The sequence below is a fragment of the Alternaria ventricosa genome (genome assembly GCF_023758065.1).
Source record: "Alternaria ventricosa strain BMP 2768 chromosome Unknown scaffold_5, whole genome shotgun sequence".
In the NCBI taxonomy this organism is placed as follows: Eukaryota; Fungi; Ascomycota; class Dothideomycetes; order Pleosporales; family Pleosporaceae; genus Alternaria; species Alternaria ventricosa.
The window spans coordinates 1,481,938-1,502,596 of record NW_026055685.1 but is presented as its reverse complement, the minus strand read 5'-3'; the positions used below and the strand labels follow the sequence as shown (position 1 = coordinate 1,502,596).

The window sequence follows — 20,659 nt, the reverse complement described above, 5'->3', positions numbered from 1 at the left end:
AATGTCGCTGTCCGTTCGAGCAGCCCTCGCCGTTCTCTCGCAATGCCTATTCGCGACATTGAAGTCAGAGATTTGACCGAGAACCTTCGGCGGCACTGGTCTACAATAACATCGCGATTCAGACCTCACTTTAGATACGACTGCTCATATGATTACGCTGAACAGGTGCGCTCCGCCCTGCGCGGGCTCCCCGGTCGGCAGAGATTCATCCATTTGGTCGATTCGGGCACGATGAACGTAGCGACAAAGAAGACAAGATGTTATGTGTATGCTAACTCGACTATATCGAAAGGCTTTCGCTGAACTATATATCTCACACGCGTTGCATCGTTCCTCTTTCTGGGTACCCGAGTGAGCATTGAACCTTCAACTTGGAACAAAACACTCGCAAATTCCCTCAAGCGCGGGGTAGAGCAGTGTTGCGACGAGTCTACAACGTATAGATGATAACCTGTCATGAATGTTCTTCACAGGTGTCTAAACCATGAGACGTCTCTAACAGGATGATTTCGAATTCTGCCAGTCCAGACGCGCTCTACCTAGGTAGTTCAAGGTGTCTTCCTGTCCCGTGATCGGAGGCTCGGCGCCTGCGCACAACATACGCGTCGGGGCGGGACTCGCTTGCATCGTCATTTGAACTCCGAGCTCGAGCTCAAGCTCAGCTGTAGCTGTAGCTCCAGCTCTCCTTGCCACAGCACCCATATGCAGGTACCTGTGCTCCTGGTTTAATCGCCGTAGCACCTGGCGATCATGTGGCGGGCCAGAGCTGCTACAAATAACATTTCTGTCCATCATAGTGCCACGGTGCCGGCCGCGGATACCCACGCCTCATCTCGAACCATACTCGACTTTGCCTGGCGGAGAGAATCTCGGTGGTGACACAAAACACTCGCCTCCCCACGAACCGGTGATCGCATCAGACTCTGCTGCGCGCTTTGGTTTATCATATCGAATGACCAAAAGATCCTGCCCGCGACAGCGACAACGGCTGACGCCCGCGCAGAGCTGTTTTAATCACTAGTCTGTGCTCTCGCTGATTACGACATGCACGTATACCTCTTTCGTAAGAGCATTGATAGAATCGTGTCCTGCGTGGCGTGCCGGGCCTGAATGGCCGACCAGCCGCCTGCGGTACATACTGCAGTATGCGAGGCTGCAAGTACGGTATCACCAGAGCGCTTGGCGTCACGAATGCGTCTGGAGATAGTTACGGATGCCTCGGTCAGGGTACTCTCAGCATAGTCTGCCCGAGCTGCCCGCCTTGCTCTCCGGTGCAGTCCGCGGCCTCGAACGATGGCGATATCGCCCCCGAGGCTGAATGCAAATGCGCTTGGCTGGACAAGCAGGTAGCCGGCCGGAAGTGTGGGAGGCGCAGGTGGTGTAATTGGGGGCCCAGGCTGCGCTGCATATCGGATTACAGAAAAAGAACTAAAACTTGTGACGTCCTCAAGCTGGTCGCTATTTAGCTTGCCCCTCCCTCACCTGGGCACCCCACCTTAGCCCAGACCCAACAAAACACTGCGCCCGACACAAAACTCTGTCTCTCACCACTTCTACATCAGCTTATACCCTATAAAAGAGTGAGCTCAACTCAATTGCCTTGCTTCCTCTTCATCTCTCTAACTTTCTCAGCACTACACTCAGTTCATCATGGTTGTCAAGGTAAGCTCCTTCCACTACCCCGCTGCGCCAGGAGGCAGTCACTAACACGCCCGCGCAGGTTGGTATCAACGGATTCGGTCGCATTGGCCGTATCGTCTTCCGCAATGCTATCGAGCACAACGACGTCGACATTGTCGCCGTGAACGACCCCTTCATCGAGCCCCACTACGCTGTAAGCATCCCCGCGCGAACACAAACCCACAATAGCCCACCCATCTCTTCACATCGGCTTTTGCGATGCCACGGAGTAGTTCTACCGCTACAGGACGCAGGCTAACACACGCAGGCCTACATGCTCAAGTATGACAGCACACACGGCCAGTTCAAGGGCGAGATCAAGGTTGACGGCAACAACCTGACCGTCAACGGCAAGACCATCCGCTTCCACATGGAGAAGGACCCCGCGAACATCCCATGGAGCGAGACCGGCGCCTACTACGTCGTCGAGTCCACTGGTGTCTTCACCACCACCGAGAAGGCCAAGGCCCACTTGAAGGGTGGAGCCAAGAAGGTTGTCATCTCTGCTCCCTCCGCCGATGCCCCCATGTTCGTCATGGGCGTCAACCACGAGACTTACAAGTCTGACATTGAGGTGCTCTCCAACGCCTCTTGCACAACCAACTGCCTTGCTCCCCTGGCCAAGGTTGTCCACGACAAGTTCACCATCATCGAGGGTCTCATGACCACCATCCACTCCTACACTGCCACCCAGAAGGTTGTTGACGGCCCCTCCGCTAAGGACTGGCGTGGTGGCCGTACCGCTGCCCAGAACATCATTCCCAGCAGCACTGGTGCCGCCAAGGCTGTCGGCAAGGTCATTCCTGAGCTCAACGGCAAGCTCACCGGTATGGCCATGCGTGTTCCTACCGCCAACGTCTCGGTTGTCGACTTGACTGTCCGCATCGAGAAGGCTGCGTCCTACGACGAGATCAAGCAGGCCATCAAGGAGGCTGCTGATGGCCCACTCAACGGTAAGCTTTTACTTCCCCATGCCGTTCGAATACATATTCTGACATTACATAGGCATTCTCGGCTACACCGAGGACGACATTGTCTCCACTGACCTGAACGGTGACAACCGCTCTTCCATCTTCGACGCCAAGGCTGGTATCTCCCTGAACAAGAACTTCGTCAAGCTCGTCTCCTGGTACGACAACGAGTGGGGTTACTCCCGCCGTGTCCTTGACCTTCTGGTCTACATTGCCAAGGTTGATGGCAACGCTTAGGAGTCAGGACAGAGCCAGGCAACACCTAAACTCTGATTTCACTTCTTCAGCACCGACTCAATGCAGCGGGCTACCTTTGGCTAGGCGCGGACAACGCGGGGATGAAAATAGGGTCTGAACATGGATGCGTTATGCTAGACATGAATCAATGAATAATAATCGTCACAACAATACCTTTTTGAATCCTGTGAACATGAAGTGACAATAAGGCTCCCCTCGCCCGTCTGCATGGTAGTGGAGCTGCCCCTGTCGTTGCATTTTCTAGCGCTCCTTTGCGAGCTAGTTCCCGAGGTACGACTCTCACGCGAATGTATACTTGCACGCGGATCCCTTTTTCCCGCTTAGTTCCCGGCTGCTCGTTTACGTCCCGTAATCTGGCGAAAGAGTTTGCGGGGAAGAACGGGGTGTTCCAGGTGGCTTCCGTGATGCGGCAGTTTTAGGCATGTGAATGGCTAGTATCGGCTTTGAGCTTCTGCATGGCTATACTGAGCAGCTGTCCCACGGATGTCAGTAACCTTAAAGCATGCCCTCCCCAGTAGCACCGTCTCTCAGTAGTGGATGTTCACACTCGTATGTTAGGTATCGTATCATAGCATGCCGAGGTCCTGTACTGTGACAGTGGGAGAGTACTTGGCCTTGGTCTGCGGGTTGCCGAGATGCCATGTCAGAAGCGAACGATAAGGCTAGTACGCAGCTGAACGACATAACCTGGTCCACTGCTGCCCATCTTGTGCTTGTCGCTGCCACAATGTTGAGGAAGTTTAGTTTGCTAGATTGAGCACTGAAGGCATGCGGCGAGAGACTGCGCTAAATAACTTGGCGCTGCTTAGTCATGTGACGGATCTTGGCCGCGTAGGGAACTTGCATTGCAACGCTCCACTTTATCCCCTACTTTGGAGCCCAGCATCAGCTATCACGAGAATCAGGAAGCTATAGACTGCTTTTACGTTACATAAAATTGCTGGAGCTCCAGTTTCACGTTGTTCAGCAGCTGATGTAGGTGACCTCTGTCGCGATTTACGATCTGCCTTCCACATAACGCGACGAACAACATATAGTCAGTGCATAACGACCTTTACTTACCCGACTACAGATCAACGCAACTCCGTGAATACAGTATCGCAAAAGAACAACACTTGGCGCTTTCACCCTGCAGTATCCACTGACGCGCGATCTACTCTCATCTTCTGGAACCTATCCTCCACCAATACGTTTAGCTCCAGTATAGCTAGCTCGATGCGGTAGCGATATCGCCAGTAAGTACCTTTCTATTCACCACTCCCGAAGTCCATCCCAAAGCAGCTTTTATGTTAGCTCCGCATCAACAATATGTGTTCTCATACTGGACGTCGGCTCTCGAAGCGCTTTCGCTTCAACATCTTTGTTTCTTAACATGCTTGGGATCACCTTTCCATCTACCCAGATCGGCTTCAGATCAGAGGCATAATTCTCTTCGTTCATTCAGCACACTTTGCTGAAGTCATGGGGTTGGGGTGTTCAAAGTCATGGGACCAGCGCGCCTGGTAGTGTTATCGCTAATGGACTTATAGCTGCAAGCCCGCGACCGCAAAGCGAGGCGTACCATGCCCGCTTTACCCTACGATATAGTCATGACAGACGAAGACTATGCCATGGGGGAAGACTCCATCATCAATTCGACGGAGCCAAATGGCGACCATGTACTGGACACCGTGGACCCGTCTGAAGTTTTTGCCAACATCAAAGGACCACCATTATCTAAAAGGGAGCAACTCCCCTTCCACAGCCCATCGAAGAACCCCTCATTTCTGCAGCCCAGTACTACGCAGAGCCAGGCTGGATCACATCGAACGACAAAGTCACCGAGTGGCTGGTCGGATAAGATGAGCATGTCGCGCCCTACTCCTGTTCGGCGATCAAGTCCGCAAGTCCGCATACCCCCAAAACCAAGATCATCGATTCTTCCATATGCGACGAACAAAACAGGCCTCGTCTACGACTCTCGTATGCGCTTCCACGCCGAGCTGCCTGACATGGATCTCATCGATGATATCCATCCCGAAGATCCGCGTCGTATTCACTCCATCTACGAAGAGCTTAGGCAAGCTGGTCTATTGGCTACCAGTGATTCAGATGAAGACCAAGAAGACAAGTGCTGGAGGATCATGACGCGCTTTGCTACAAGACCGGAAATCCTTCTGATACACACGGAGGCGCATTACGCATTCGTAGAATCATTACAGCGTGGGTTTATGATTGCATCAAGAGAATTTGACTAACTTTATTCTAGACATGACTGCGGAGGATCTGAAAATGGAGGCCTCCAGTCGCGACTCAATTTACTTCAACCATGCGACTTATGAATGCGCCAAGCTCGCAGCTGGAGGAGCCATCGAGGCCTGCAAAGCAGTAGTACAAGGAATTGTGCGCAATGCAATCGCCATCATTCGGCCTCCCGGGCATCATGCCGAAACAGATCAGGCTTCGGGGTTCTGCATCTTCAACAACGTTCCGATAGCCGCCCGGGTCTGTCAGAATGCATATCCGGAAACTTGCCGTAAGGTCTTGATCTTGGACTGGGATGTTCACCATGGTAATGGCGTTCAGCATGCCTTTTACGAAGATCCAAACGTACTCTACATATCGCTGCATGTCTACAAAGACGGAAACTTTTACCCCAACTTAAAGGACGGTAATCTTGACTATTGCGGCAAAGGTCCTGGTGAAGGGAAGAATGTGAATATCCCCTGGGCGGAACACGGCATGGGCGACTCAGAATACCTCTACGCTTTCCAGGAAATCGTCATGCCCATTGCTACCGAGTTTGATCCAGATCTTGTCATAGTTTCGGCCGGTTTTGATGCAGCCGAAGGAGACCTGCTGGGCGGTTGTTTCGTGACACCAGCGTGTTACGGTCATATGACACATATGCTCATGCGACTAGCAAAGGGGAAGATCGTAGTGTGCCTCGAAGGCGGTTACAATCTCAGATCAATAGCGCGCTCGGCGCTAGCCGTGACAAGGGTACTCATGCTGGAACCGCCAGATCGCCTGAACGAGGATCTTCCAGCCCCAAAGGACAGTGCGGTTTACGTTATAGAGAACGTGAAACGCCAGCACTCTAAGTACTGGAAGTCACTCTATCCTAAACACCTGGACAAAACCGACCCCGGCTACAAAGATACATATCGATTGCACGAAATTATCCGCGAATGGCAGAGTCAGCGGCTGTCATTAGAACACTCAATGGTTTCTCTTCCTCCACTCCAAATCAACAGGGCTGGCTTATCCCAGACGTTTGAACATAATATCATTGCAACGTAAGTTCATTCCCCTCATCATGCTCGCAGATTCTGACTTAGTACAGACCAAAGTTCATGGACCGGTATCCTCTCCTCGTTATTTTCCACGACCCGCCGAGTTTCCAAGACCACACCGATTCGGTGACTGGTAAGAGAGAGTTGCACAACACATGGCTTGTGAGTACGGCTGCAGTCTCGCACTGTGTAATCGCTGACTTTGGATGAAGACTGATGTTACGAAGAGGTATATTGACTGGGCCATCAACAATGACTTTCAAGTCATTGATGTCAATATTCCGAGAGTCGTTGCAGTGGAAGACGTGAGCTTTCGCGATGCTTTTCCCAAGACAGCTTGCTAATCACAGTCAGTCGATCATCGGCTACACAAGATCCGATGATTCCGCAGTCCGAGCGCAGCAGACCCGCGAGCTTGCAGCGTATCTGTGGGAGAACTATATTGAGTGAGTCTCTTAGAACGCGCTTTTGGTCAATTTTTGACGTGTAACTAGACCAAACGAGGCGACGCAAGTGTTCTTCATGGGTATCGGCGATGCGTATCTCGGACTTGTTGATCTACTGAGCCACAACGGTAAGCATCCCAAGTCCTCTTGCAGCTTGCCTTCCCATAGCAGCAACTGACTGTACAGAAAACTGCACCGATCCGGATAGCCCAGTCGAGTGCTTAATCGGATTTGTGGGAGAGACAACTATTCAGTCCATCAAAAGAGCAACAGACGACACCATTTCCAGCTGGTACTACTCCGTAAGTATGGTTGAAGGCTACAAGATGATACCAGCTAAGATTCGCAGCACTCTATGATCTTCGTGAAGAACAGCCACTTCGTCTGGAATCCAAGCCGTCAACGCAAGATGCGCAAGAAGCTTGGCAACCTTATCCAATCGCCCAAGGACAGTTTAGATGATATGCTCGAGCAGCATTTGGAGGAAGTGCAAAGCCTACTTTTGGAAAAGAAGAGCGAGTTTGAAGAGATGAATGACATCTCCAGTCGTACTGACGAGGGGCCGCAGAACACTGGCGCAGGGCTGAGAAGCCCGCCCGTAGCGGGCGCGTCACACACATCGAGGCGTTTTGAGCAGGAAACCGCCGCGAATCTGTTAAAGAGCCCTAAGATGCCTCAAATGGGCTTGTTCAGTGCGAGTAGTCCACGGAGTCCCGTCAAAAGGCCACCCTTTTGAAGAACTTTAATCTCGTCGAGAGATGGCGTGATTTGCGGCATCCATCATATCTGTTGCATGGTCTGGCGCATCTGGCATACCTTTTTCGCTGTACGATGAAGCGATGTCTGATATTCTATGTGTTGAGTACGCGCGGTGCATTCCTTCATTCGCAATTTATCAGCATCTTCTAGAGGACAGCTGCGCCTCGAAAATATGTGTATTCCGATGATGACAGTGATGTTGAGTGAAGTCTTATTGATAGCTTTGCTGATGCGATGCAAAACCTCGGTACTTTGAGCCGCTTCAAGATGGTCGGCTTGCGCCTCGCTTACGAGCCCTGGAGATGGCTAATCATGACGCCAGCCGTTATCCATCGAACCGGCCGAGCCCTACGCCTCACGACAGCCGCTCCGCGCTCGCATGATCCTCCGCCCACCACAGCAATTACTCCGCACACGCATCGCAATCAGCATACTGCGCCCAAGCCATGCATGCGCCAAGTAGACGGGCCCGCTTTCATGGCCGGGTCGCTGACCAACGCTAAGCTCACTCGAGGCTGGCGGCTCAAACGCTCGATGCTCATTCCTTGACGACAACTCAGCTGTGCTCCACCACATGCCAGCTCGCGTACGTGAAGGATCTAGACGGCATGGCAGCTGCGAACAGCGCAAATCGATAACTACTCCGAGTAGATACGAGGGAAGAGGTGCTACGCGCCCTTGGCCAGCATCTCCAGAATCCTCAGAACGAGGTTGGAACGAGATTGTCAATACTGATGCACCCGGCGGCGCAGTCAAAGAGATGGTGGCACGGAATTAGGCCAAGTGGTGATGGGCCAGCATCAGCACTAGCTGCCGTTACACATATCCAACCTTCTGTCGATTGTGCTTCTTATTCCCTGCTGACATGCTGATGGCACGCCCCGCTGGCGAATTTACAAGCATGTTGCTGCAATGGCTGTACGCCTCAGATGCGCCCGCACAAGGGCGCACCTGTCAGATCGGCAATATTGACTGTACTGATTGGTCGCATAAGACGAACAAAGCTATGTATGATGGCAGATACAGGAAGGTGGCCTGTCGCTTGGTCCACTATCCGCAGTGCGGCTATGGGGGCTGGAAACAGCGGTATCGAGCACTGGGCAAAATGGGCGGAAGAGTGACTTAAGGGTTGGGGGTCAGCCTGCTGGGTCACCTCTGCTCTGTTTCTTTCTTTGAGCCTTTATGCTGCCTGTTACACTGCTGGCATTGCATTCATATTTTTCCGACAATCAGAAAGCCAAGTGGACTGAAAGATCGCGGGCTTTATGCTGGAGGCTGGACCTTACTATTGTGCTTATCTAGTCGCCACACAACCATCGCAATGAGACTCTCGTGGACCGCAAGGCTAGCAGTGGCCATCGCTGCCAGCCAACTTTACTTTTCGTCTACTATGGCGCAAGATGTCTCACAGACAGCACCCAACGATATACAATCTTCATCGGCGACGCCTACGACCTCGGAAGCAGTAGAATCGTCGACTGCAACACCGACATCGTCGGGTGAACCGACAATCCACTCAATCAAAGCCGGCGCCGGCGGCTTCAAGTTTACACCGCAAGAACTTCACAATGTCTCCGTGGGCGACATCGTCCAATGGGAGTTTTATCCACCGGATCATTCGGTCGTGAGAGCTGAGTTTGGATCAGCATGCGTACCGTATGAGTACACGGGGAAAGATAAAGTAGGGTTCTGGTCTGAGACCCAATGGGTGAACAATACGAATGAGGTTGGTCCTTCGATGAACAGCCGACCAAGATACGCTAACCCTCTCGTAGCTCACATACTTCAATGTTACGATCAACTCGACAGAACCCATCTTCTTCTATTGTGCAGCACCGAACTCGTGTCTGGGCGAGCACATGGTCGGAGCCATCAACCCGAACTCTACGCAAACACTGGCATCGCAAGTCCAAGCGGCTGCCGCAGCAGACTTTCAATTAGAGCCTGGCCAACCAGTTCCTGGTGAGGCAACATCCACGCTGTCTAATGCTCCTACGTCAACGGGAGCACCGCCACCACCTAACGGAGGAGGTCACGGTGGCGGTCACAGCCTGTCCACTGGTGCTATCGTTGGTATAGTAATTGGTGGCGTGGCTTTCCTGGCAATCTGTGCCGCTCTCTTCTTCTTTGTCGGCCGATCCAAGTCGTTGAAGGAGGTTATCAAACAGCGAGACGGTACAAATACCCCCGATCCAAACATGAGCCAACATTACGGTCGCTCGGACTACGGTCATGGAGGACTCTCATCGCCAGGGTTTCAATCACCAGCTCCTGGCTATGCTACTCCACCGCCAGGACATTACCCAGACTATGGCTTCAACTCGCCCCCAGGATACGGTCAGCACAACGTAGGAGAGCAGTACCCGTCCGGTTGGACCAGCCCTGGGCCCCAACACGGCCATATGAGTATGATGAGCAATGTCAGTGGGTTGTCGCAGCAACAGTAAGTCACTCGTTTGAAAGATACCTGGCCTAGACATGCACGCTAACTATGTTTGTAGGATCGACCAACTAAAGCATGCACAGATGAACGGGCAACCTGCCGTAGCAGAGTTGCACAGTCCACCGCTGGAGCAGCAGTCCTTCTCGGCAGAGTTGGACGCGTCTGGACGCAATAAGCCGAAATGATGGGCGATATGTATTTGAATTATCATCTTTAGCTCGTATGCAATGTTTGTTTGATACCAGTTGGATAGAGTAGTGCAATGCCCGAATAGGACTCGTGCAGACAGCGTGATAAAGCATGAAAAACCTCTAGCGCCGTTGGAAAGGCTGGATCATACGATGCAGGCTACCTCGAATAGAGAATGCAGAAGAGATCTATGAAGTGCAAGCTTATCGATAACATGAAGTATAGTCAAGCCTTTGTTCTACGTCCGACTCTCGCAACGACACTAGAGACTACACAAATAATACACGAACCAACTCGAGACTAGATGCGGTCTCGGAACTCACGGCAGCCAGAAGATCGGTCTAGCTGAGGATAAACCGTAGAGCAACGAAACCATCACGTACTGCATCTGCAATTGCCACACGATACCATTTCGGGCCTTTTGTGTAAAACCCTGCCAAGCGGCCCTCGTCTCGTCGAGTGATGTTGTGGCATTGTAAAACGTGGGCCGGCAACCAGCGGCTAGCGACATTGTGGTACCAGAGTTTATCGCAGGTAGATAGCAGAGGGTCCGCGGGTTAGGTAACTTTGAGGTTGGAGTTGGACGCGTCGCGCATAGTGGGTACTCGAGCGGGGATAGTTGTCAGTTGATCGGTCGTCTTGTGGGTGAACTCTGCCAGGCGCTGAATGCTTTGTGCGATGATGACTGGAACATGTATATTTCTTTGTCGAAATGACATCACGGTCAGCATGTAGTCAGGCTTGAATCATTTGAAGACTGGCGCAGTTTCGCAAGAGCAAAAATCTACACACTATCTAAGCTAGTGGAGCGGAAGCTAGCGATCGGTTGTCGTCTTCTGGAAATTTTGATTAGAGGATGTTCCCTCCATGTCTAGGGCTTAATGGCTGTTCATTGGCGGTCAGCCACTCCGCAGCGATGACGAGCATGTTGGCACGCAGGGCCGATGCGCCTACACGCAACCAGCCAGGAAATGCGGTGAGAATTACTAAGTCGTGCGCAGGACAGGAAGAAGCAGCCATGGGATGGTTTGCCGATGTTCAAGGGAATGCAAGGTTTGCCCGGTAGCCTACAGAAATCCCCGGACGTCACACGTGGTGTGGGCGCTGCCTGCTATCGTCGGAACGCCAGCCAAGACTCGCTCAAGGAAGAGCGGCGGCCCTACGCACTCGACGCCAGATGAAGCCTCGCCGATGGTTCCTCCCTTCCCCACGTTCCTGCCAAAAGTTCCGTGACCGTCCTCAGGCCTGACTATGATTTGCACCGCGGTTGCCCGATCTTGCCATCTTCCTCCACCCTAGGACCCCCAGCCCGGCACAACGACATGATCACTTCCTCACCCACAATCTCGCAACCGCCCTCGCCGAACACGACCTTCCACACGCCTAGCCACCGCCCGTACCATGCCTCGCGACGCACATCGGCTTCCTCCAGCGCCCACTCGCCCCGCTTTGCCGTGACCACGGTAGCCTCACGGCGATTCGACGCGCCGCCCACCCCAAAGCCCGCCTTCTCGGCGCCCTCGCCAGTGCCCACGTTTGCGCCCTCGCCCCAGAGTCGCAAGAGAGGATACGTCGACTCGGGCACCCAGTACTCGCCGTCTGGGTTTCCCCCGACTTACCGGCCGCAGCCCAGCAACCGCACCAGCGCCGACATCGCTCTCGATTCCTCCACCCTCGACCCGGACCCGGACCAGGACCACAAAACGGCCGACTCAACGTCTTCGAGCGCTCCTGCCATTGTGCCTACACCGCGGGGGGATACCTCCGCCGCGCCTGTCGTCACGGAGCCCCCCGAGCCCCAAGTGCGGGTAAGTCCGCAGCCTATCGCGCCCGCGAACAATGTGCAACCCCAGGGTCGCCGCATGTCGCACGAGAGCACGCATGCGGAGGTAGAACCAGCCGGGGTGCAGAAAGAGCAAAGCACTGTCTTGCAGGTTCCTGCCTCGCCAGCCAAGCGAGCGAGGCCCGAGGAACCTGGTGTCAAGATCATGCCCCTTCAGTATGAGACGTGCGACGTCAAAGACCTCGGTGTGCTCATATCCGACATGCTCATGGAGCTGGTGCGGCTCAACGACGGTTATCCGCTGCGCGACGGCACACTTACACGATTCCATTCCAGGTGAGTTCGTCCCAGACTGGCTGAAGCAGTGCTCGCTGACATTGATCCTCCAGAGCCCCGCCGGGCATTTCAGTACGAGACTATCTCTCCCGCCTCATAGTGCACGCTACCCTGTCTCCGCCTATTCTCCTCTCCATGGTCTTCTACGTCGACAAGCTGTGCGCCATGTACCCCGCCTTTACAATCAGCAGCCTCACCGTGCATCGATTCCTCATAACTGCTGCGACAGTCGCGGCTAAAGGCCTTAGCGACAGCTTTTGGACCAACAGCCTCTATGCAAGGGTCGGCGGCGTCAGTGTCCGTGAGTTGGCGCTACTCGAGCTGGAGTTTCTGCGGAGGCTCGAATGGCGAATCGTCCCAAAGCCGGAAGTACTCGTAGATTACTACAAAGGTCTGGTCGATCGTGGCGCAGGATACGTTATAGAGAAGGAACCGGAATCAGGACCGACGGCCAGCTCAAACCGCGTAACCACGCCTACGGGATCAGCGACAGGAATACACACCAATCAATCAGGCACATAATGACGGAAGCTCCTGAGCGCTGAGCAGTATCATGCCACGGTTTCAAGCCAGCTCATGGAACGCTTTCTAACACCGTTAGCGTCTCTACCCTAAGAGCTTTAGTCGCAATCATGAGTTCGCGAAGACGATGTTGTGGGTTATCTTATCTGTTCCCAATGTCAAGCCAAACCGTGGCCGCCCTTGTATGGAAGGCTGGGAAGACGGCTGGTTGGATGTTGATGAGCTGGCGAACATGACTCGGCAGGAGTTATCACCCACAGCCTGCCCTCCAACGAGGGATCTTATCGAGCTGCCGGAAGCACATCACTACATCATCTCAGGCTCGTGCCATCAGCGAGCACGCTCATAGGCATCTTTTTCGATGCCACCAGCACGGTTCGTCACAGTGACGCATCTCGTAGCTATCAAAAAGCAAAGGCATGCTTCAGAGAAACGGAAAAGCTAGGGATGAAGCAGAACATTGCCCATGCGTGACCGCTTGTTTAGTAGACGACGAGCGCAGGATGCACGAGGCGAGTGAGAAAGTTGAATAGCAAGTATTATTTGAAAAGTACCAGCAAAACTAAATCATCAAACCCTTTCAAAATGCACGCCACTTTCTTGTGAATGGTGTTCTGGCAGACGCATCACGGTCAAGCCGCTAAGAGCATGCATCGTGAGTAACGTGGACGAGTAGAATGCGCTGCTAGCATACCCCAGTCGTAAGACGCACGGGTGCCGCAGAGTAAGGCTAACACTCCACCCCTATGGCGTAGTTCTTCGTGCTATCGCGCTCCTTTGCTGCGACGACGGAGACACTTGCGAATGCCACGGAGCAGGGAGAGCCGGAGCATGCTACACGCGACCTTGATCAACGATGCCGGCTTAGGTAGTGGTGACCCTGACCCAAGAGTTGAACATGACCTGACTTGAAACCCTCCGTCCTTCATTCTCCACCCCCACTACACTCTCCACGCGTCTGTCTTTACGAGGTCACGTTAGAGCAATCGTGTGCCGGCGCTACCCCGAGCACCTCGCGATCCAGACGTGATCTCCACCCCGACCCGCGGCAGACGCGTCCTACTCCTCAGGCGGCGGCAGTAGCGCGACTATAGTACTATGAGGGTGAGTGTGTATATGTCACAAGAGCCCACGGACCCAATCGAGCGCTCTGTGTTCCTCGCCAGCTCTGGCTTTACTTCCCTGGCTTGTCTGAAACCTTCGCACGTGCTCAAGTTGCTCGTCGATAGTTCCGCCATGCTGCTTGATCACTCTGTAATTGACCATCCACTAACTGGCACCAGAGGTTCAGGTAATTCTCCAACACAGAGTGCTATGCGTAAGAGATGAACTCGGAATACACCCGCTGGGATGGTATCAAACACCAGTACGACAGTCCATGGGGCGCGCCTCGCCCCGAGGCACCTCCAGCGCCGTCTGCCCTCCCGTACGCGTTCCCCGAGCCCTTCCCGCAACTCACAAATGGGTTCCAGCAACTGCAGGTGGGAAAGCACCCAAGAACGCGAACGTCGCCCGTAGTCACGCGCACACGCATAACCAGACACGGCTCCGAGCCAAACCCCACAAGGCCACTGTCTAGCGGAGGAGACGCCCACATGGTCCCTTACCAGACGCTCGTTCCGCATCGTCGCTCCGAATCCTACTCCCAGCCCACCCCGCTCGAGGACTTCCGCAAGTCAAGACGATGGCCGCCGAAAGGATACACGTCGGAGGATGCGCTGGAGCCAGACCAGGCGGAGGAACTGATATGTGCTGGTGCGTCGTCGTTCAAGGGATATTGCGATGCGATAGCGAACGCACCAGCGGGCTACGATCGCTTCTATGCGGTCATGGAGGCTGAGCATCAGAGTCGGACGGACCGTGCATCTTTCCAGCAGGAGGCATACCGGGACATCTCGCTCAACATGACGGGTGCGTCTGACAGTCAGTTTCCGTGGCTGGCTCATGAGTACCCCTGCATGGCGTACGCGTTTGGCAAGAGTGCAGGTACCACAACTTTGAACAATTGGGTCAGCAAGTGGAGAACCAGTCAGCCTCCTACACAGTTTGCGAGCGATGTCAAGCCACGGAAGATCAGGCTTTTACAGATTCTGGACCGGTTACAGACCCTAGAGAGCGGCCTCAACGAAGATGTCAGTCCACAATCGTGCTCGGGGTGCTTTGGTTCGAATGATCCTAACTATTGGTTTCGCAGGATCCTGAGGACTTATATCGCTATCTATACGGTACACTGATCGAAGACCCGGAGCGATTTGACGAAGAACGCCGCCATGTTCGGATCGACCAGCAGATCACGGATCTCATCACAGTACTAAGCAACCCTAAATGGGTAGATTTCTCACACCCCAAGAATCAGGTTGTGGCGAAGTGGTTTGATTCTCCCGATCCGCAGAGGAAGCAAGACTTCTTCCACCAACTGCTACTGTCAGTGGAACTCTACCTTCGAATACACTCCAAGCACCATACGGACAAGTCTAAGCGGAAGCTCATCCTGCAGCTCCCAGCCATCATCACATGGGACCTAGCAGTGGCTCAACGGTGGCTCGAGAATATGGAGATCACGAAAACGCGTACATCGAACACCCAGAGCACTTTTAGCTTCGATTTGAGGAGTAAGAGCAGACAGATCGAAGCATTGAGGCTCTTTGCGGCAACGCTCAAGTGGCCGAACATGGATGAGGTTGAGTATGTCTTGGACGAGCAGGACCTGAAGGAGAAAGCGCTCGAGGATCGGTCCGCGGATGCCATGTCCTGGTTTTCGGGGATTATCTTGCCAGGTCGGACACTCCCATGGCTCATCATGAACAGCCTGATAGACTGTGACCGAGACACCGGGGATGCTCTTAAATACCTGACTCACGTGCATCCTGCATCCGGATTCCAATACCGAGCGAACACGTACTGGTCATCGCAGTCCATTGTTGGCAAAGTACTAGGGGCTGCACGCGGGGTGAAACAAATTGCCGGCTGGATTGGACCATGCATCTACACCCCAGATCTCAAGCGGACAGAGTGCGTGAAGGTTAGACAGCACGAATCCCCGGATCCCATGCTCGTTTCCATCGACGTAGAGTCTATGGATCAGCGCAGCAATCCCTTGGGCGCGCCAGACGACATGTATCCCGTGGACGACTACGAGGTTCCTATGCCGGACATCGAAGACGTCACAGACCTCATACGTATGGAGAAGCTTCGCTTCATCCCGGTCAAGGAGCGTCCAGAAGGAGCCAGACATGCTGCTGGTCCTCCAATACTGTTCGATGCTGGCATTTCATTTGCATGTGGTGGTGAGAGCTGGGTGATGAAGCTGCGATACAATGTCGACTTCATCAATGCCTTCCCCTGCCACCAGGGCCCTCATGGTATGGATTATTCCTGAAGAAACGCTTGTCATATGCTAACACTCATCAGTGCTTTTCTACGACTTTAGTTACAAAGCCATAAAGATTGACGACGGCCTCGTCGACATCCATGATTGGGGCACCCAGTCCGGTCGCATACCCCGTCCGACCTCGTCCAAATCCTCTCCTGGCAAGAAAGCCCTCGCACTCATGAACGAGAAGCAAAAGAGCGCGCACGAGCAAGTTACCAATGTCCTTGTTATAGAGGCTCTGGGCGTAAGCGACAACGAGGTTTTCGCCAGAGCTTGGTGCGCGCATCATGGACATAGTGCTATTGTGGCAAATATCAAGGAGACGTGCATGGCTTGTGCGATTCGGGAGGCGTATGCGGCATGTGTGGCTGTTGTCATACTTACCGAGGGGGGTGTCGTGAAGGAGAATGATACTGAGGTTTATGGATACGGATGAAGAGACGAATATTTTTGGGGTTATGCATTTGCATCTTTCTGGGTTTGCTTCGGCACCCTTTTGTATTGATGGATACACGATTCTCATTTGTCTAGGCGGCGGGACGGTTGGCATCGGGAAGGGATCTTGGGATGCGTGTCACGACTGTAACGGTACTCATGGGAGTTTGGGTCATGATCATGTAAACATGTTATGAATGTATGCATTTGCTCTGTTTGGACATGAAGACCTTGGAACGACAACGCATGAAGGGTCGATCACGTGGCGATAACCAAACTGTTATCGCGCGACTCTGACGTTTGCGCCAACGCGATGAAGCGCGGGCGGCTTTGTGCATCATCAAAGTTCCCTCGCGACCACTCGGCGAAGCATGACTTACCTTGCAAACTTCTCATCGCGACTGACGACTATTTTGAATTAGCGCTTACTTGCCGCATGGACAGTGATACAATTCTCTACTGCGCCTTCCTACGATTCTCCAACCTCTCGAGCCGCAGTTTCCCTGGGACGCTTCCATTGCGCCGTTCGTCATTGCCACACGCTTGTGCGCCCAGCACTGAACCTCTTCGCATGAGGCTGCACGACGACCGTTAATCTGCGCCAGTCGGTTGTAGCACACGCCCATTACCGAATACCCCCTCGCTTTCCGTCTACGCCATGGGCCGGTCAACAATTCCTCCAGCGCTCAGCGAGCTCGCGAATCCGAGCACGCCCGAGGCACAGCTCGCCGCGCTCCAGAATCTGAAGAACGAGATTGTCGGACATGAGCAGAGGAAGGAACTGGCAGTGACACATGGTGTTGTGAAACCACTGGCGGGCTTGCTACGGGCGGAAGCTAGGAAGGGTGGGAAGAGGAGGAGAAACGTCACCAATGGACACAGCTCTGGGCTCTTCAATGAGTCCAGAAAGAGCGTCGAGGAATGGACGACCGAGGACGAGCTAAGGTTCCAGGCCACGCTCGTCGCCGGTAGCCTTGCGAATGGTGAGCGCGCATCGTGAACCGATACTGCTGTGAAGGAACATGTTGGCTGACTTTTGAAACATACAGGCGGACCAGCGTTCGTCGCTCCGCTTCTGGCAGGTCACGTACTACCTCCCCTACTTGAAGCGCTACGACCCAGCGAGACGCCTTCGAAACTCGTTACCACGACCCTCAAAACCCTCAACCAGATCGTCGATGCGGTCAACCAAGAAAAGCCCTGGCTCGACCATTCCGAATCGTCCTTCCGATTGTCTCTCGCCTTTACCGTCAACGAATCGATATACACGAGGCCTGTTATTGACAGCTTGGCCGAGATACTGGCGCAACCGACAGGCACGATGAAGGCCTACCAACAGATTGACTCGACGATCCGGCTCATCACGAAGACGTGCGTAGAAGACAGCCAGAAGAAGATGCTAGTAGATGCGGGAGTACTGGATCTCCTAGCTGACAAGCTTGCTGCTGTCGCTGCCATGGACGATCGTATTCCCGCAACCGAGCGGAGGCAATCCAATGGTCAGGCAACGACGACAGGAGGTGACGGCTTGAACAGTGTTCAAAAATCGGCTTTGACGCCCACAGATCGGATTCGTTTGTCAGATATCATGGAAGCAATCTCGGTCATCATTAGGGACTCGCATTACTATACCGCACGCTTCCTGTATTCACACTCAATACAGCAGCTTTTTGGGTCGCCAAAGGAGCGGAATGTATCAGATGGAAGTACACAGGCGGCATCGTGGGATAAGCTAATACCACGGGTACAGACGATGGCGAGCAAATCAGATCCGTACATCAAACAATGGCCGGCGCTTGGTGCCTACGGCTCTGTCACCGGGGACAACTATTCTCGACTACCGAGTATGGACTCGCTGCAGCAGAACTCAAGCCGGAGTGTGATCACTGACGAATCCGAGTCGCCGCTCTTCATATGGCTTATATACGTCGCCCGCCGCGGTGAAGGTCGAGAACGTCTATCTGCCTGTGGGATGCTAGCACTGCTGAAGAAATTCGGTGAGCGTTGGCCTTTGAACGATCCTTCCAAGACATCACGAGAGCGCCACTTCTCGTACCTCATCATCCCTCTCGTTGAGAAGATGATCGAAGATTCAAGTCCGACATCAGAGCAAGCGAAAAGAGCTAACACTCTAAGCCCTGCTTCAAGAGATGAGATGCGATTCGTGCTGGAACGCTCACCAGTTGTGCTTGCTGAGCTGATTGCGGGAAATAAGACTCTCCAAACAGCGGCCGTTCACAACCGAACTCTACCGACCCTCATTCAAATCCTCAAGAAGTCGTTTGATGTGCCGGCTACGTCTTCAAAACCTCTCTGGCAACCACGATCGTCATCTCACGAAGTTAAAGACCCAAATATTGATCCTGCATCTTCCACACTTGGCAGGCCTGGACTAAGCGCCGATGTATTGCACGCATTCAGGTATCGAGAGAGTGTGTTACTGGCTCTGGCGGCAATAGCAGGAGACCAAGATGCGTTGAGAAAGATGGTTATTGAGATGGGCGCTGCAACGCACATCATCGAAGCCCTGGTTCCTTACCGTGAAAGCAACGAGCAAGGCGCGTCCTCTTCAGCGAAGGATGGCAATCCAGATTCGGTGCTCATTGCTGCATGTAAAGTCATACGGTCGCTCTCCAGGTCTGTCAGTGTGCTGCGGACCAGCTTGATCGACCACGGAGTTGCACAGCCGATCTTCGAGCTCTTGACGCATCCGAACGTCAAGGTGCAGATTGCTGCTACGGAGGTCATCACCAACTTGGTACTTGATGTGTCACCTATGCGTACTGTAAGTACAATGCTCGTTGTGTCCTGTTTTCATGCTAATATATCTGCTAGGAGATCGTCGAGTCTGGAGTACTGGGAACGCTCTGCGAACAATGTAGATCAGCAAACTTCGACCTTCGTTTCGGCAGCCTTTGGGCGCTCAAGCACTTGTGCCTAGGCTTACCACATGCCATGAAGATACAATGTCTTGAGGAGCTCGGTGTTGGCTGGCTCGTACAAGTACTCAATGGAGAGCCATCCAAGCCAGCTATGGGTACACCTAACGCAGCAGGAGAGCAAGTCGATATTCTCAATGCGGTTGACGAGCCCCATATGGATGTGGACGAAGAGCCGTCATCCGAAGAGGATGACGACGCCATGACCGAAAGTATACCGTCTATGCGACGGCATCAACGTCCTGGTTCACGGTACACAAGTGCAACTAATATTCGAGATCGGTTACAACAGATCAAAAACGACGAGCAAGACAACCGGCTCAACGGCGAGCGCGACGATATCCGTATACAAGAACAAGCGTTGGACTTCATCCGGAACTTTGTTTCAGAAGACAAAGCTTCCGGTGAGATGATTGACCACCTGCTCAAGACCTTTGGACACACTCGGTTCTTCGAAATTCTCGATGCTAAAATCCGGCCAAAGACGATGTCACAAACTCAGCCCAGTGCTACAGCCCCAAGCTACTGGCCAAGCACCAGCCACCGCACGCCTTTTTCATCTTCCACGAACAACCCGGCTCAGCCAAATTGGGCTACCTATCCTGCCCCTGAACTCATCCTTGCCGCAGTATACATTCTCGTACATCTCGCTAATGGCCGACCTCAACATCGCTCTCTTCTCATCTCGCAGACCACTCTCATGCAGCATGTTCTTCAGCTTTTCACTCACCCTCGTCGCGACATCCGCGTCGCATTGTCCTGGATGCTGCATAATCTGGTGTGGATAGAAGATCATACCGATGAAGCCGCTACGCGTGAACGTGCCATCACCCTTCGCCAACTGGGCTTCGAGGAAGGCGCTAAGCAGCTGGGTCGCGATGCGGACAACGACGTACAGCAACGTGCAATAGTAAGTATTGAGCAGTTCGACAAGCTACTCAACGGTGGTAGTGGTAATCGTCGGAGCGGTGGCTTTGGTAGCCCTGGTGGTTTTGGTGGCGGAGACAGCGGTAGTGGCCTCCTGGGTGGGCGTTTGAGCGGCGGGATGCATGGCTGGAGACACGACAGGGGTTAATGCTGAGAGAAGTCAGGTGTACTTCATACACGTATATTGAGGACGCCCTCAAAAATCATCAATGATCTTGCCGACTACATGTCGTCTTCCGAATCTTCCAATGCCTGTGACCTTCGGTGTGCATCAAACTCCGAGCCCGCGCTAGTGTACTGTAATGCCCCGACTTCGCGTCATC

The 20,659-nt window shown here is 53.4% G+C and overlaps 6 protein-coding genes across 6 annotated transcripts; all 6 read left to right on the top strand.

The window, feature by feature from the left end:
* Window positions 1–1,650: 1,650 nt before the first annotated feature.
* Window positions 1,651–2,888, top strand: J4E93_003870 (uncharacterized protein; the record flags this gene model as incomplete). The annotated part of the gene is made up of 4 exons (XM_049341800.1): window positions 1,651–1,662; window positions 1,721–1,834; window positions 1,949–2,633; window positions 2,686–2,888. 4 exons carry the CDS (start codon window positions 1,651–1,653, stop codon window positions 2,886–2,888), a joined length of 1,014 nt encoding a protein of 337 aa, XP_049201305.1.
* A 1,610-nt stretch (window positions 2,889–4,498) lies between these two features.
* J4E93_003869 (uncharacterized protein) lies at window positions 4,499–7,366 on the top strand (the record flags this gene model as incomplete). The annotated part of the gene is made up of 8 exons (XM_049341799.1): window positions 4,499–5,111; window positions 5,158–6,187; window positions 6,235–6,346; window positions 6,397–6,489; window positions 6,539–6,630; window positions 6,679–6,758; window positions 6,817–6,932; window positions 6,980–7,366. 8 exons carry the CDS (start codon window positions 4,499–4,501, stop codon window positions 7,364–7,366), a joined length of 2,523 nt encoding a protein of 840 aa, XP_049201304.1.
* A 1,670-nt stretch (window positions 7,367–9,036) lies between these two features.
* Window positions 9,037–10,017, top strand: J4E93_003868 (uncharacterized protein; the record flags this gene model as incomplete). Its single annotated transcript, XM_049341798.1, has 3 exons — window positions 9,037–9,045; window positions 9,165–9,832; window positions 9,891–10,017. The coding sequence occupies 3 exons, from the start codon at window positions 9,037–9,039 to the stop codon at window positions 10,015–10,017; spliced, it is 804 nt and encodes a 267-aa protein (XP_049201303.1).
* A 1,326-nt stretch (window positions 10,018–11,343) lies between these two features.
* J4E93_003867 (uncharacterized protein) lies at window positions 11,344–12,662 on the top strand (the record flags this gene model as incomplete). The annotated part of the gene is made up of 2 exons (XM_049341797.1): window positions 11,344–12,140; window positions 12,194–12,662. The coding sequence occupies 2 exons, from the start codon at window positions 11,344–11,346 to the stop codon at window positions 12,660–12,662; spliced, it is 1,266 nt and encodes a 421-aa protein (XP_049201302.1).
* A 1,325-nt stretch (window positions 12,663–13,987) lies between these two features.
* Window positions 13,988–16,471, top strand: J4E93_003866 (uncharacterized protein; the record flags this gene model as incomplete). Its single annotated transcript, XM_049341796.1, has 3 exons — window positions 13,988–14,794; window positions 14,857–16,024; window positions 16,074–16,471. The coding sequence occupies 3 exons, from the start codon at window positions 13,988–13,990 to the stop codon at window positions 16,469–16,471; spliced, it is 2,373 nt and encodes a 790-aa protein (XP_049201301.1).
* A 657-nt stretch (window positions 16,472–17,128) lies between these two features.
* J4E93_003865 (uncharacterized protein) lies at window positions 17,129–20,484 on the top strand (the record flags this gene model as incomplete). Its single annotated transcript, XM_049341795.1, has 3 exons — window positions 17,129–17,453; window positions 17,520–19,255; window positions 19,306–20,484. The coding sequence occupies 3 exons, from the start codon at window positions 17,129–17,131 to the stop codon at window positions 20,482–20,484; spliced, it is 3,240 nt and encodes a 1,079-aa protein (XP_049201300.1).
* Between the last annotated feature and the right edge of the window lie 175 nt (window positions 20,485–20,659).